The sequence below is a fragment of the Megascapheus bottae genome, chromosome 14 (assembly GCF_031878675.1).
Source record: "Megascapheus bottae isolate mThoBot1 chromosome 14, mThoBot2.hap1, whole genome shotgun sequence".
NCBI lineage: Eukaryota > Metazoa > Chordata > Mammalia > Rodentia > Geomyidae > Megascapheus > Megascapheus bottae.
The window spans coordinates 46,874,000-46,890,102 of NC_143522.1; the positions used below are offsets into that span (position 1 = coordinate 46,874,000).

Sequence of the window (16,103 nt, forward strand, 5' to 3'; positions counted from 1 at the left end):
TTTTTGCCACTGTTTCTATCAGAGGATACTCTTTCAAAGAATAATGAGAAGAGCAATGTGTAAGGGAAATATGTACAGTTTATTTTCAGTTCCCTAAATGTTTAACTATTCTGTACTTAAAATTTCAAAGCATTTTCTAAGAACAAAAGGAGAGGGAAGTGACACATTTTTTTATATATTATCAAGGGAAAGTAATTATGCTCACTTCTTATTCTGGACTGTTGTCAAGGGATATGGGTATAAGACTAGTCAAAAGGGAAGCTACGGCTGATGGGAGCATGTCTCCCTGTTTTCAGTATCAGCCACTTGCTACCCTGTGGGAAGGTAACATACGGGGAAGCCAGCCATTTCACATTTTCAAATAAACTGGAAATCCTATTTTTCTTTAATATAAAAGCTCCTGACTTTCAAATGTTGACAACCAGCTCATTTTTAAAATAGCATCATGTGAATGGAACAAAACCCATCTATAGACCATTTTCTGGATATAGTACTCAAGTCTTATTTTCATTGGTTACTGCTTGAGAAAAAAATATGTCATGATCCTTAAAAAAAAATAGATGATTTTAAGTTCTTATGAATGATACTAGATAAAAACTAGTCATATGAAGCCGGGCACGGTGGCTCACACCTGTAATCCTAGCTACTCGGGAGGCTGAGATCTCAGAGTTGCAGACCAAAGGCGAGTCCCAGTACTAAAAGAACCTGAGATTCTTATCTCCAATTAATCACTAGAAAATTGGAAGTGGAGCTGTGGCTGAAGAGCTCAGGGACAGCACCCAGGCCCAGAGTTCAAGCCCCATGACCCACAAAACAAAACAAAACAAAAAAACTAGTCATATGAACTGAAAAATAATGGCAGCAAAACTGGTAATAAATAGTAAATGTTTGTATGATGATGACTTGTGGTAAACTTCGTTCTTTATACATAGTGTTACATGTGTCACTGGAAATGAGAAACAGACCAAGTTCAAATGAGCAGATGCCATACAAAACTAATTTACACAGAAAGGAAGTTATTTCATTGAGAAAACTCCAATGCTGAAAAACAATCCGAAAGAAGCACACAACTTTTAATGAGTTATTAAATGTATAATCTTAAGGAGTTTCTGAAACCTGAATATTTATTGTATAAACATTGCATGAAATATTGATTTACTATGTAGATAACAGTTGATATGACCACTTAAGCACCAGGTAAACATTCAAAATGTAGAATTTATGGCTCATCAGCCATACATCCTAGCTACTCAGGAGGCTGAGATCTGAGGATTGTGATTTGAAGCCAGCTTGGGCAGGAAAGGCCATGAGACTTTATTTCAGTTCACCACCTGAAAACTGGAAGTGGAAATGTGGCTTAAAGTGGTAGAGCACTACCAGCCATAAGCAAAAAAATCTCAGGGACAGTGCCCAAACCCTAAGTGCAAGTCACAGGACCAACAAAAACAAACCAAAATATAGAACTTGAATTTTCAAAGAGTAGTAGTCGTGGCCGAATGGTTAAGGCGATGGACTAGAACTTGAATTTTTAAAACATTTTTACTGGTATTTAACTGAAAGAAAATCTAAAGTAAAGAGATGCATTTTCAATTGAGGCAAAGTAAGTATATTTGCAGAGTCCAGTTCTGCACACATATATATATATATAAACATACACACATACATATATGCATGCATACGTATATACAGTGTTCAAGTAATATCATTGTTAGCATATCCATTGCCTCAAACATTTATCATCTCTTTATGTCAGAAACATTCAATATTCTAGGTATTTTGAAATATATATTAAAATAAAGTTAATGGTAGTCATTCTACTGTGTTACAAACACTTGAAATGCAGTCCTCCTGTCTCACTGTATTTTTATGCCTATTAGCCAGATCTTCTGTATTCTCTCTTTCCCTTCCCTTTCCAGAAACAAGCAACTGCAATTCGAAGGAATAGAATTGGTTTCTTTTCCCTCTGTATTCTTAGGAGCCATTGACACACAAATTTATTTAGATTTATAGCTTTTTATATTTCTAGTCCAGTTTTAATACAGAAAATTTGTCATTATTTGTAGAAATATTTTTCCATTAAATAGTACTTCTGGGCCTAAAATAGAAACTAATATTTTATAGTTCCTTAAAAGAAATCTAAGTTCTTGATTTCTTTTCCATATTTTTATAATTCTATTTCAAACACATTATGCACATCATTAATGTTTATGAAGTTCAGTTTATCACTTTCTCTAATAATAGCTCACTGTTGTTCAGATAAACATAGGCATATTACTGCCTATGTCTCATATAGCTATTAGATTACTAATCCGATGTAATTAAATCACCACTTGGAAGGCTTCTCAGTCTTTACCTCATAGATTTTCTGTTTGCTTAATGTCTTCTGCTACTCCTTTAGATTTTTTTAAAAAGACTGTCTAACCTCAACTTCTAGAAAAAATATGGCAAAGGTATCTTTGACTCATCACAGATCTACTGCTAATCTTACAAATGGAAATGTTTCCTTTCTTATCATTATTTTCTCCCCTTTCTTCCTACCAGTAGTCCATGCTTCCTAAGTTGTCTTTTGGATTTTCATGTCATGACCTCACTCCTGAGATTTTTTTTTCCATGAGGCAATGTATGCACACAGATGTTCTGTAATGTATAGCATATATTGGCTTGCAAATAGAAATTTCACTTCTGTAAAGTGGTTTGGGATATACTTTTATGCAAGATGCTATGCCAAATTGAATTGTGGATTGTTACATGAAGCCAAAGTTACCTCTGGCCCTCCAACTGCAATTCACAGTTTCAATAATTGAGATGCCCTAATGCAATGGGCTCCAGAGCTGTTATGTAAACCTTTGAAGCAGAGATTATGTTTTCCCTATTTCTGCACACCTTTCCTGATGTGATCCCTTAAAAATGACAAGTTTTGCTGATCTCGCCTTATCCACAAGTTAACTTATGAAGTACATTTGGACTTAAAACTTGAGCCATTTCATTTCCTTTCCAAGTTTCCTAATCTCACAGGAATATAGAATAACCGAGCCATAAACTGCAGCTCCTAGTAGGAAAGTGCTTTTTAGGAAACAGTACAACTTGTGATTCCCAGTACCATTGTTGAATTGTTAGCAGTGTGGAGAGTACAACAGTAAGCACAGCGGGTTTTTAAGTACACTAAACACAGTCTTACCATTTTCCAAATGGTCAGGGAAGAACCATTACAAAAAGATTTAGCACTCTAAGCTGCTTCTTTATGATCCTCTAGCCAGGGACACATATGTGAACTATGATCTTCCAATTTGATGGCCCCTCCTGCTGCTGGTCACAGTAATGTCAGGGATTCACATGTGACTCAATGAGGCACTACCAAGAATCTTTCTTGCTGGCGCCAGCAAAGAAGATTTCTTTTGGCCTCTCAAGTCTTAAAGATGATGGCAATTGAAGGCTCTGAGAGGCTATATACTTCTCCAGTAGCAGGAGTAAATAAAGACAAGCAGAGACATGCATCTGTGGGAAGGAGAAGGAAAGGTCTTAGAGCCAAACATCTCTGCCATTTCTGTCATTTCAATTATGAGCCAACAAATTCCTCTTTTGTGTTTTAGCTGGTTTGTGTGGAAGTTTGTCTCCAACAACCAAAAGCCTTGACAAATTATTTTTGTTGGATTTAAGTACCTGAATGAATAAGAAAGCATTTGCTTCGCTCACATAAATTTTCTCCTACTTCTCACTTGTAAGGTAAAAAAAAGAACTTAAAATTCTTGTTCACGCTGGAAAATTTCATTTAAGAAATTTTTTTAAGAATATTTTCCAAATTGTGTGAAATGAATATTGAATTAAACTCATAAATTAGTAGTGTTGCATTTTTGATACTGTAGTATAGATTCTATATTTATTGGAATGGCTGTATTATGGCATAACTTGAGTCACATTTTCCATACTGAATTTAAATCTCATATGTTAGACTCTCCTAGAATCTAAGATGCTGGAGTCTTCAACCTGTTTAAAGTCCAGAGAGGCCTTAAGTGTGACTTGAGTGAACCTAGAACAGCAGAATCAACATTTGAGTCCAGCCTGAGAAAAAAATTAGCAAGACCCTATCTCAACTAAACAAGCTTGACGTGGTAGTGTGTTCCTGAAATTTTAGCTAATGAGGCACATAGGTTAAAGGATCACAGTAGAAGGCTAGTCCCAGGCAAAGATTTGAGACTCAAAGGAGGGAGTAGGGGCAGGAGGTGTGTGGCTCAATTGGTGGTGCAATAGACTAACAAATACAAAGCCCGGAAGTGGCACTGTGGCTCAAGGGATACGGTGAGCCTGAAGAGCTCAGAGACAGCGTTCAGGCCCAGAGTTCAAGCCCCACAACTGACAAACTCTCTCTCACCCCCCTACCCCTCACACACACACGGCTCTCAGTTCAAGCCCCAGTTGAACCAGAAAAAACAAAAGTAGAAAAAATAAGCACTACTGTGACCCACATATCTGCATCTGTCACTCAGATGCTGTTTGTCATCTATTTACTGGTTTTGCAGCAGCATTTCTTCTTCTCCCTTCTCAGGAGTTCACAACTTAAGCAGAAGCAGGAAGCTATTTCCTGAGATAGCGAGACAATGTTATTGCTGAATCTCTACATAATGAAGGAAATAGACACATGTACATTATGTACATGTACATAATTTTTATTAAATTATGGTGAACAGAATCTAAGATAATGATTACCATTATGGTACCTTTGGTAATTTGTGCAAAGCAATATTTGTTATTGAAAATTCAGGGGGGAAAATCAACCCTTGCGTGTTCAGTTCTTTGTTTCTTCTCCTTTCCTCTCGCCTGCCTTCCCTTCTTCTTCCTTCCCTCCTCATCTCCCTTCCTGTCCTTCGCTAGCTCAACCTCTTTTGTTCAGTATGTGTAACTTGAAGCTAATTTGTACTACTGGATATCTGACTGGAGCCACAGATACAGAATCTGTATTGTTCTTACTGAAGCACAGCATGGAATTAACATTAAACTTAAATAAAACAAACCTAAATGAAAAATTCCCCCCCAAAAAACCCTAATACCAACCCAAAATAATTTAAAGCTGTATAAACCTAGGTTATGTAACAGAAATTATGGTCAGATTGAAAAAGAAGTCTGCTGGTCAATGCTTCATAATCAACTCTCTGTAAAGTAAACTAGAAAAATTCTTGGTTGTGGCTCATGGTGTTCACAATATCTAATCCAGTTACCAAGTCGTAGAGACATTTGGAGGATCGTGATTCAAGGCCAGTTTGGACCTTGAAAACTAGTGGCATCTCGATGTCAATAAACCAGATGTGGTAGTTTACATGTGTCATCCACACTACATGGCTTGTATAGGTAGAAGGACCAAAGGCACGGGCAAAAGCCTGGGACTCTGAAAAATAAACAGAAGTAAAAAGGTCTGGGGTGTGGCTGAAGGGGTAAAGCTCTTACGTAACATAGCAAGTTTGTCCTATGCACTAACTCCAATACCATCAAAATTTAAAAAAAAAAAAACCTTTACTTGTAGACTTTGCCAGTTTTCTTAGGTAAATATTCCTATGTGACCGATTCAGGCTACCAATACATTCTACTGAACACAGAGTTGGAAAGAGGAAAATTTCTCAGAGAGACACAGCCTCAGCATATCAGATGGAGGGATAAATTCTGTACCTGTCATCTTTTAACAAGCTTAAGGGCTCCTTGAAGTGATATTGAGTGGCCTAGAGGCTTCAGAATGCCCTATTTTCTGCGACAGGACCTTACACTCTGTTCCCCTCATGCCGTCGAGTTCCACGTCCTTCTCTAACCAGATTGTGATGGGTCCCAATGCTAAGATGCTGGTTGGCTTGAACATATTTCATTTTTTTTGCCAGTCCTGGGCTTAAGCTCAGGGCCTGAGGACTGTCCTTGGATTTTTCTCAAGGCTAGAACTCTACCACTTGAGCCTCAGCACCACTTCTGGCTTTTTCTAAGTATGTGGTACCAAGGAATTAAACCCGGGTCTTCGTGCATTCTAGGCAAGCACTCTACCACTAGGCCAAACTCCTGGCCCCATATTTCATTTTTGATGAGCAAAATACAGCATTAAGAGTTAATGAACGTGTTCATTTTATTGTATATATTCCCATGTATTCACTCACAATCTATAAATATACATACATATTGTAGATCTTTTGTATTACTTTTATACTAAGTGAAACAAATAGAAAATATTTTTTCTCTTCAATCACATGTTCTTCTTCCTAAGGACATTTTAATACTCTTTTGAGAGTTATTTTCACAGGTACCAATTAATCCAGAGCTTATTATTCTGTCACATTAGAACGATTGTAGTAATGATCCACACATAGCGCTAGCATTTCATCAAGTATTAATATACCTGAAAATTGGTATGGAGCTTGCTTGGGTCTTAAATAGGGTTAAATAATTAAAAAGGGGGACAAGAAAGGCTATCTTTTTTTGATTCAAATATGAAACTAATTTTAAGGCTGAAATTTAGTACTCATGAATTATTAAAAGTGACATTTCTGTTAGCTCAATAATTCCCCACCTGTTTTTGCCTTTAAAGTAAAATTCTTTTCTTAAAAAATTCACTTTAAACATTGGTTAGTGCTAATTTCAATTGAAAAATATATTCTAATAGTAAACCCATACAAATTTTCTCTGCTTGCTTTGAAATTTTTCAAGTGAGGGAGGGGTTGTGGTGGGTCCAAACATACCTTGTTTTTGTTTTTAATGCCAGTCCCGAGGCTTGAACTCAGGACATGGGTACTGTCACTGAGTTCTTCTGCTCATAGCTAGTGCTCTACCCATTCTGAGCCAAAGTGACATTCCTAGCCTCTTGGCAGTTAATTAGAGGTAAGAGTTTCATGGACTTTCCTGCCCAACTTGGCTTTGAACCAAGATCCTCGAGCTCAGCCTCCTAAGTAGCTGGGATTACAGGCTTCAGCCCTTAATGCCTGATCCAAATTTTTATTTATTATTATTTTGAATAATAAAATCTCTCAAACTAGTAAAATTCATTAACTACTTGGGAGAGTTCAGTATGTATAATATTAACATTCTGTGCCGCAATGGTTATGTACCTTAGCTGTTACTAGAAATAAAGGATAATATATTTGATTTTCCTTTATAAGTCTCACATTGCTTATAATTCAGTAGGGCTACCACATTTTCTGGGCAGGCTATCAAATAGGATGTTGTAATGATTTGCTTGACTAGTTGAGTAGATGAAAAAAATACCAGTTCTCTATGTAGCTGTTCTATTTTTGAATTTGAAATTTGCACACTTTGAAACTATTCCTTTGTTATTCTCTTTTAAAATTAGGAGTATTCTTGCATAGCTTTAAAAAGTTAAGGATATCACCAAAATCAATTAAGTAAATAGTTATAACAGCATGAAAACAAAAAAGAGAAAGTAAACAGAAGAAAGTTCTTGAAATTACCTTTAAAATAACAAAACATGGCTATAGTTGATCTTCCTCATGTATGTATATTTTATTGAATAGTTATACAAAGGCATTTCAATTTTGGAAGTCAGGTTATATAGAGGTTATATGAGTAGAATATATTTTAATCAACATCACCCCTTCCATTTTTCTCCCCTGGATCTCCTCATTGTATCTATACCGTCAAGTTTTGTAATTCAATTTTCACATAATGTATATTGAATATAATGACTACATTTGCTCATCCTTTCTGCCTCATGCATCCCAGTTGTCCCCCACAGACATGTTTCAGCTTCCTGTTATCCATCATGTTAAATGGTTGGTTCAATAGTTTTCCAAAGAGTTACACTGTTGAACTCACTTTCTAAGTACACCATCAATTTGTTTGTGTAGGTATATGCAAATAACCCTATATATATTATCATGTATGTTTGCATTTTAAATATAACTTCTACATATGAGAAGAAACGTGCTGCTTGGCTTTCTGAGTATGACTTACTTAACATAAATTTTTCTAAAGCCATTCATTTCAAATGACACAAGATTATTCTAATAGAGGGGTGAAATTCCATTGTAGATATGCACAATGTTTTCTTGATCCACTCATTTCTCTGTAGGAAATTTGGGTTGTTTCCATATTTTGTCTATTGTGAATGGTACAATGATAAACATGGACATGCCAGTGACTTTAATATTCTGGAAAATGCTTGAGAGTATATATCACTGGATCATCAGGTGAATTTTTGTAGTGGATTTTCACCTGATAAAATAGGTTTAACTGGGCCTTGACCTCTCAGGGAAGCTGACTAACTTAGTACTCTAGCCTGTTTTGTAATTGCTGGAGATATTTTCTGCTTCATAAAATGTTTCATAAAGTTATCTTTGGAATATTTCATCCTTCATAGAGTATCAATGTGAACTCAGAACCTATTAGTAGTAATTTTGATAAAATATCTGTGCATCTCAAGGTGAGCTGCACATTGAATCAAAATTTCAATATTTGGTTACTTTGTAATTATGGTAAATCACTTGTCTTGCATGAAAGTAGTAAATGGAATGTTTTATACTTCCTTATGTTCTGTGTTTAAGGAAATGTAGTTTTTTTTGTGTTTTCCTACTTAGTTTTATATAGTAGTTTGGTTAAGCTTGATTCTGTTTTTATATCCACAAATTACTAGAGGATTCAAATAGAGCATCCCATGTAAAAGCTGACCTAAGTCTCGTGGTGCATACCTTTAATGAAAGATACTTGGAAGGGAGAGTTGGGAGTATTGAGGGAGGGTTTTTTTTTTAATTATCTTTAAATAGTTAGACAAAGGTTTTTTTTCAGTATATTACTATGTGAATGCCATGCGTTTTGGTCAGTGTCACCTCTACCATTATGCTTCCTCCTCCATCTATCTAACCCATCAGATTGTTGGTTTAAACCTGAGCAAAGCTAGCAAGACCCTGTCTCAAAAAATGAATTTGACAATATAAGACAAATACAAATAAGATAAAATGGACTAGGTTTCTGGGTTCAATACTTTGTACTACAAAAACAAACAACCACAGTAACAAGCCATGAAGACATTTTATCGCCGAAGTATCTAGTCTAGTTTTAAGCTCCAGGGCTGAGAGCATAGCCTAGTGGTAGAGTGCTTGCCTATCATGCTCAAAGCCCTGGGTTTGATGCCTCAGTACCACATACATAGAAAAAAGCCAGAAGTGGTGCTGTGGCTTAAGTGGTAGAGCACTATCCTTGAGAAAGCCAAAGGATAGTGCACAGGCCCTGAGTTCAAGCTCCAGGATGGTCAAAAACAAACAAACAAACAAACAAAAACATGCAAACACAAAATTTGAACTTAAAATCAGACAGAAGAGAACAACATTGGTCCAAATTTCTGTAATTATTTAGGTTTTATGCATCTTTTTTCATTTTTCTCCCAAATACTGTGAAATTCTAGCTTTCCCCCCCCTGGGAAAAGTGGTTCTATGGTTGACAGTTAACAATAGAAATGTTATTTTATGCTTGAACAGAGATTAAACCATTTGGTTTTACATTCATCTGTGACTGGTGAGTTTAATAAATGCCAGGTTGGTGAAAGCAAAACTTCCTAGTTCTGATTCTTCTCTAGATCAATGTGTGTTCAAATGACGATTAGAACAGATTAATTGTAGCCTGATATTTAACTCAACTTTCTTATGTAAGAATTTCACTTTTATAAAAAAAGGCAAAATTGCTTAAATCTGTGTTCACTAACTCATTTACTTTGTGAATTCATATGAAGTAATAGAATTGCCAAGAAATACACAGTACAGTTCACTTTCTTAAGGTCAGTTCCAGGCTTATAGTAACACAGTTCATGGTTACCTCTAAAAACAATAATCATATTCTCATAGTTCTTAGTTATGCACTAGAGTACAGCATCTATTCCCATTCTGAGTAAACCCAAATTTAACTCTTAAACTGATTAAAATCAGAACAGTCATACAGTGTTGGACATGTATGTCTTTTTTGTAAATGTGTGTGTGTTTGCACCAAGGCTTGAACTCAGGGACTCATACTCTCATGCAGCTTGTTTTCTCATGGCTTATGCTTTACCACTTGAAGCACATATCTACTCCAGCATTTCGCTGGCTTATTGGAGATGAAGTCTTGAAGACTTCTCTTCCTGAGCTGGTTCTTCTAATTAATTTTTTGAGAGATGGACCTACTGGTGTTATTTGATTGTTCGTATCAAAACTAAGTATCTTATTCAGAGAAATTTAATTGATGCGATTTTACAAGTAATATAGTACTGTAGTACTTGTAAAATGCTATTTTATAAGTTAAATGTCTAGAATAAATTTTATTGAATTAAAATCTCATATCTAATTAATGTAATGAAGCTGAAATTTGAACTCTATCTATATGTATATTGATAGATTCATTTAGGAATTCAATTTAAGAGTGATAACAAAACAATATTAAATCTCAGATTTATTTCCCATTGTTTAATCTTTTCCTTTACAGTCAAGGAATTAGTGCACCCTTTGGTCAATGACTAGAGTGTTCAAAAAATAATTCTATTCAGCTAATTCTGTTAGCTTGAAATTGGAGATGTAGCTTTGGGGAGCAACAGTTGAGCACTATCGACCTCACTTTGCTTATCTTGAACTACAGATGGTCATAAGACCCTTTCCAGTAACTGTACACAATAGTGATAATGTTCACTAAATGCCCATCATTATGTACAGTGCCATGCCTATTACGATTACTACAGTACTAGTAACAACTACGACAATTATTTTTACAACTGTTAGCACATAAAAACAATTTAAATGACTACAGAGGTTCAATGCCAGTGGTTTGTAATTGAGTTTTCTTTACTCATGACACAACAGAAGAGGAGGCTTAACAAATGATTGAAAGAAGCTATAAAAGTTCCATGTTGGGGCCGGGAGTTTGGCCTAGTGGTAGAGTGCTTGCCTAGCATGCACGAAGACCCAGGTTCGATTCCTCAGCACCACATACATAGGAAAAAAAAAAAAGCTGGAAGTGGTGCTGAGGCTCAAGTGGTAGAGCTCTAGCCTTGAGAAAGTCCAAGGACAGTGCTCAGGCCCTGAGCTCAAGTCCAGGACTGGCAAAAAAAAAAAAAAAGTTGCATGCTGTGTGACAGTTATGATACCAGGCTTTGTAGGAATTAAAGACTACTTCTTAGATGGGACATCTTAGACAAATTATTTAATTACATCATCCATGAAATGGGAATAACAGAGTTCTTGTGAAGATTGAATGAGATAATCTATGTCCTGTTTGTACCAATGTGGGGGATATAATGAATATTCAAATATCCTTTGCCAAGCTACGAATGCATTGGATTCTTGTAACTACCTTATAAGAGAAGAATCAATTCTCTTAATTTCATGAATAATAGGACTAAGGCTTATCATTTTGCATGATAGAGGAAAAGGAAGTCAAAACCCTCTCTCCTATAGTTCCTTCTTTCTCTCCACATATATATATGTATATATATATCGTAGATTTAATAGATTTTTGGATAGGTGGATAGAGTATTTTTCCCTTTAGAAGTAGTCTGATTCCTTTTCATTTTCTTGCCACGCTATCCTACCTTCTCCCACTTGTAAAAAAAGTACTCAATTACATATATTACTCCCACGGAAATAAAATCATCTGGTGCTTCTATTTGCTGTCATGACCAAATTTCTAAATTCTTTATTTAAATCTTTATTCTCATCTTCGAGAAATTGACGGAGTCAAGGAAATGAGAGCCAGTGTTTACATATGTGTTTATTGGACTTTTCTTTATCATCTTTCAGGTCTTGTAGAAATTTGCCTGATGCACCCCCTTGATGTTGTGAAAACCAGGTAAGGTTCTGCATGAACAAGTTTTATTGACTTTGGCTGATATCCAAAATAAGATCTGTCAGATCTTATGCTAGAACTTGTCCCAGGCTGGTAGCTTCTCCCTGCAATAGCATTTATACTAGCTTTTTAAAGAAAGTATTATTTGACAGGTAAATGTGAGCAGTGAAAAGCATTTTTGGACAGAGGTCATCTAAAGTATACAATATTTTACCACTTTCACATCACAACCCAAAGGTATGATTGGTGGCCATACTAGCAAACGGGATAAATTTATCAAAATGATGTGAAAACTAAACTTTATCCAGTGAATTATGATAGCAGATTTTCATTTGGCACTGCAAATAACACATTGCTTTTTAATAGCGTTTTGGTGTCACATTTCAAAATTTTAAGTACATTTCTTCAAGATGTTTAAAGAATTTATTCCTGTAACTCTTTGCCAATATAAAGTAATGTATTTCTAGAAAAATGCATGTGCTTTTAAAGGGAAATATGAACCAAGACACTATATTTATTAAATGTATGTACCAAGAGCAAAAACAAAAGTAATAGCCTATGAGGTTTAATATGATTTAGAGAAATTTTTAGAAGTTTACCTATAACTGAACTTATTTTGTTTTTAACTTAGAGTATAGAGAAAATTTCCATTTATGTGTTCTGAATAAAACAAAAAGTATCCTTTCTAGGTTGGAGTATAATATTAGATAATGCTATGAAATGATGGTAGTTGAACAAATCATTACTGTTTCTATTAAAAAACACCTGATGAGTCAGACTGTACATGCAGTGGATATTTTCTTTAGTCTGTCTAAGGAGTGTAGCTACATTTCCCTTCTAATTATTACATACATAGATGAGTCACTGGAAGAGAAGAAAGATGAAGAGTAAAAGGCAGCCACTAACATATGTAGATTAATCGTATTTGTGTGTGTGTGTGTGTGTGTGTGTGTGTGTGTGTGTGTGTGTGTGTGTGTCATAGGGCTTGAATTCGGCCCAGGCACTGTCCCTGAGCTTTTCAGCTCAAGGTTACTGCCCTACCCTTGAGCCAAGCCCCACTTCTTGTTTTTTCTAAAGGTTAATTGGAGATAAAATCTCAGGTCCTTTTGTGCTCGGCTGGCTTTGAACTTTGATCCTCAGATCTCAGCCTCCTGAGTAGCTAGGATTACAGGCATGAACCACTGCTAAGAACTATTTTAATGGAAATTAAAATTGGAAATGAAGATATGTTTACAACCAGATACTTGAGTTGTTACTAAACGCATTGATTAAAGCCAGTCTGACCAAGTGGGAATATATACTTAACATAGCACTTCATTTTTTGCAACAAATACTTTAAGCCAGTAGGAAATGGTCATTTTCAAATAAGAATAAATTCATACCAAGAAAACTATTGTCCATTATCTAGAGAGAAAAAAGTTCTTTTGAATAAAGAATTTAGGAATAAAAATTTAGAATTCATTTTTTTTATTCAGCAAAGAAAAAGACTAGGCACAAATAGAATCCAACAAAGAAAGTACTTATTCAAGAATTCAATATATTTTTTCATACTGAAGAAAACATCCTTAAAAAGAATCTGAGGCTTGCTTATATTTTTGTTAATCATAAGCTTTGTAAATCAGAAATTATCCATATACATGTGATTATATATAATTGACTAATTATATATAATCATTTATATATATATATACTCAATCTCAATTTTTAAAAATCTGAGGTTTGACCTGATATATCTCATATCCTACTTTGACAGTGCCTACAATGATTTAGAATCTAGTACCTTTGGAATACAACATCATAAAAAGTGACCTTTTAAAACCAGAGATTTTATGTATTATTTCTTTACAGTCTATCTGTTTCATTTTTCATAAAAAAAATAAATAGATACATGGCACAAAATTCTTGTGGGTACTGTGGCTCTTAACCTGTAATCCTAGCCACTCTGGAAGCCAAGATCTGAGGATAGTAGTTCAAAGCCAGGAAGCAGGAAAGTCTGTGAGACTCTTCTCTCCAGTTAACTCCCAGAAAGCCAGAAGTGTAGCTGTGGCTCAAGTGGTAGAGCCTTAGCCTTGAGCAAAAGGAATAGTATCTGTGCCTTGAGTTTAAGCTCCAGGCCTGGCACAAAAATAAACAAAGTAAACAAACAAATAATTCACTAAACAGTGTCAATCAAGTTAGGTCCATTTTTAACTTTTTTTAAACTTTTAAAAACTTCTATTAACTTTTTTTTCTTTTTTGGGTGGGCCAGTAAAATCTACCCTGTTGTGGGTTCGTCCTTCCTTCAGGTCCATCCCAGCCCCCACTCCCAGTGTCCTTAGAGATCAAGAAATAATAAGGAAACATTCCCCATAGCCACACTGAATAAAAGAAACTGATATACATTGCTTTTTTTAATTTCTCTTTTAAGATGACTTTTAAGAACCTTGAAGTGTATATTAGGTGAGACAGTACAAACAGATTTCTGAAGGAGTTATTCTGCTAAAAACGGTTTTGGTTGTCTGGCAGCCAGCTATTGAACTTCTCTATAACAGTATCAACCCAAATCTGTCTTCTCCTAGTTCGTGTGCATATGAGAAGCTAGTGGTAACTGCTGCAGGGCCCACATATTAGTGGTCACTGGTTTCAAAAACAGACTACACATACTATTTGTCCCACTCTGCTTCCATAGGGTATCCTACTAATGAGTCTCACCTACTGAATACAGTAAGTTTGAACTGTAAATCTTTTTCTTCCTCGGTCCTTTTTTATTTTTCTTTATACTGTTTTTTTATTTTTTATATTAACAGAAATTCATGTTTGATGTGGCTTGACTGCATTTTGGAAGGTCATCAGATTGTGAGACTGCTTCCTTGAAACTTTGTGCTATTGTTTTAAAAAATAATAATTAAAACCGGTTGGTGTTAATAAAAATGTCAATGTGAAGATAGGCCCATTTATCAAAAAGCCTCAAAGATCACAAATATTTTAATTACAAATATTTTTCTCATCTCCCACCTCATATCCAATAGGAGTAAATAGGTTAATTCATTCAGACTGCTACAAAACATCAGAAATTTATTTCTCAAAATTGCAGTAGCTATAAATCCAAGATCAAGGCACCTGCAGATTTGTTGCCTGGTGAAAGTCTGCCTCGTGGTTCACTTGGTCACCCTGTACTCACATAGCTGAAGGAGCCAGAAAGAATCCTAAAATGAATTGCTTTTATCAGGGCACTAATCCCATCCCTGAGGTAACCACTCTCATAATATATAGTCAATGCCCCCAAAGTTCCACCTCTAGCACTGTCACTTTGGAGCTCAGGATTTCTACATGTGGATTTTAAGGAAGAGCACATACAAAACACAGCCATGAAAGACGGCTCACTGAGGTCATACAGGTTGACAGAGGTCTGTTTTCATCCTGTTTCACCATTTTTGGAGTAGAAAGTACAGAGCTGGATGTCTTGTACTGATAACTACAGCTCTGATGGAAAGGGTTACTTTTCTCTGTGGCCTGTGGTTAAGAACTTAGCACTGACTACAGCAGGTTAACAAGAAAGGAAAAGCATGATCCCCGTCACTGGCCAGAAGGAAGGGACCTGGGTGTTTGTATGCCATAGCCATGTCTGTTTCAGAGTTGAGAAGAATAAGCCTCATCCCTCTCACCCATCATCAGCTCTAATCCAGATAGAAAGACATTTGACTCATACCCCATTTCTTTTTAGTCTCATGTCCATATTTCTAAGTACTCTACTTATGTCAGCTGCATGGGGTTGACTAATGCTCCATACTCCAATCCATGTCCTTCCTGGAACCTCAAACAATTACCTAATTTGGAATTAAAGTCTCTATGGGTATAATTAGTTAAAAAATAGTCACACAAAAATTAGGATACAGCCTAAATCCAATGATACATATTCTTACAAGAAGAAAAGAGACTTCAAAAAACCTCAAAGGAAAGATAGCCACATTCTCCTGAAAGCAGAGATTGGAATGACTCATCCATGATACAATATATATCAGGGATTACAGGAAACCACCAGGAGCTAGGAAAAAGGAATAGAACAGATCAGAATACTAATAAAGACACATTTACTTAATTTGGTGATTTTTGTATATTATTCATGATGATATAATTAGGACTTATGCCTGCTTCCCTTCCCTTCATCTGTCCCATTACTCATCAATAATCAACTGCTCATTTGTCCCATTATTCATCAATAATCAATGGCTTTATTATTTTGATTGTGAAAACATTATTCACTGCTGAATCAACTTGGGCTCAATCAATGATTTTCCTGCAGTTAATTTTTGTCTTCTATTTACATTCTTTATTCTTCT

The 16,103-nt window shown here is 35.5% G+C and overlaps 1 protein-coding gene across 2 annotated transcripts in view; it reads left to right on the forward strand.

Annotated features, from left to right (window-relative positions):
- Positions 1–16,103, forward strand: part of Slc25a21 (solute carrier family 25 member 21) — a 478,529-nt gene that overhangs the window by 274,241 nt on the left and 188,185 nt on the right. For both annotated transcript variants that reach the window (XM_090345142.1, XM_090345143.1), the window contains exon 2: positions 11,739–11,787. In XM_090345142.1, coding sequence (XP_090201268.1) covers positions 11,739–11,787 — 49 coding nt within the window. The remainder of the gene's footprint in view (positions 1–11,738; positions 11,788–16,103) is intronic.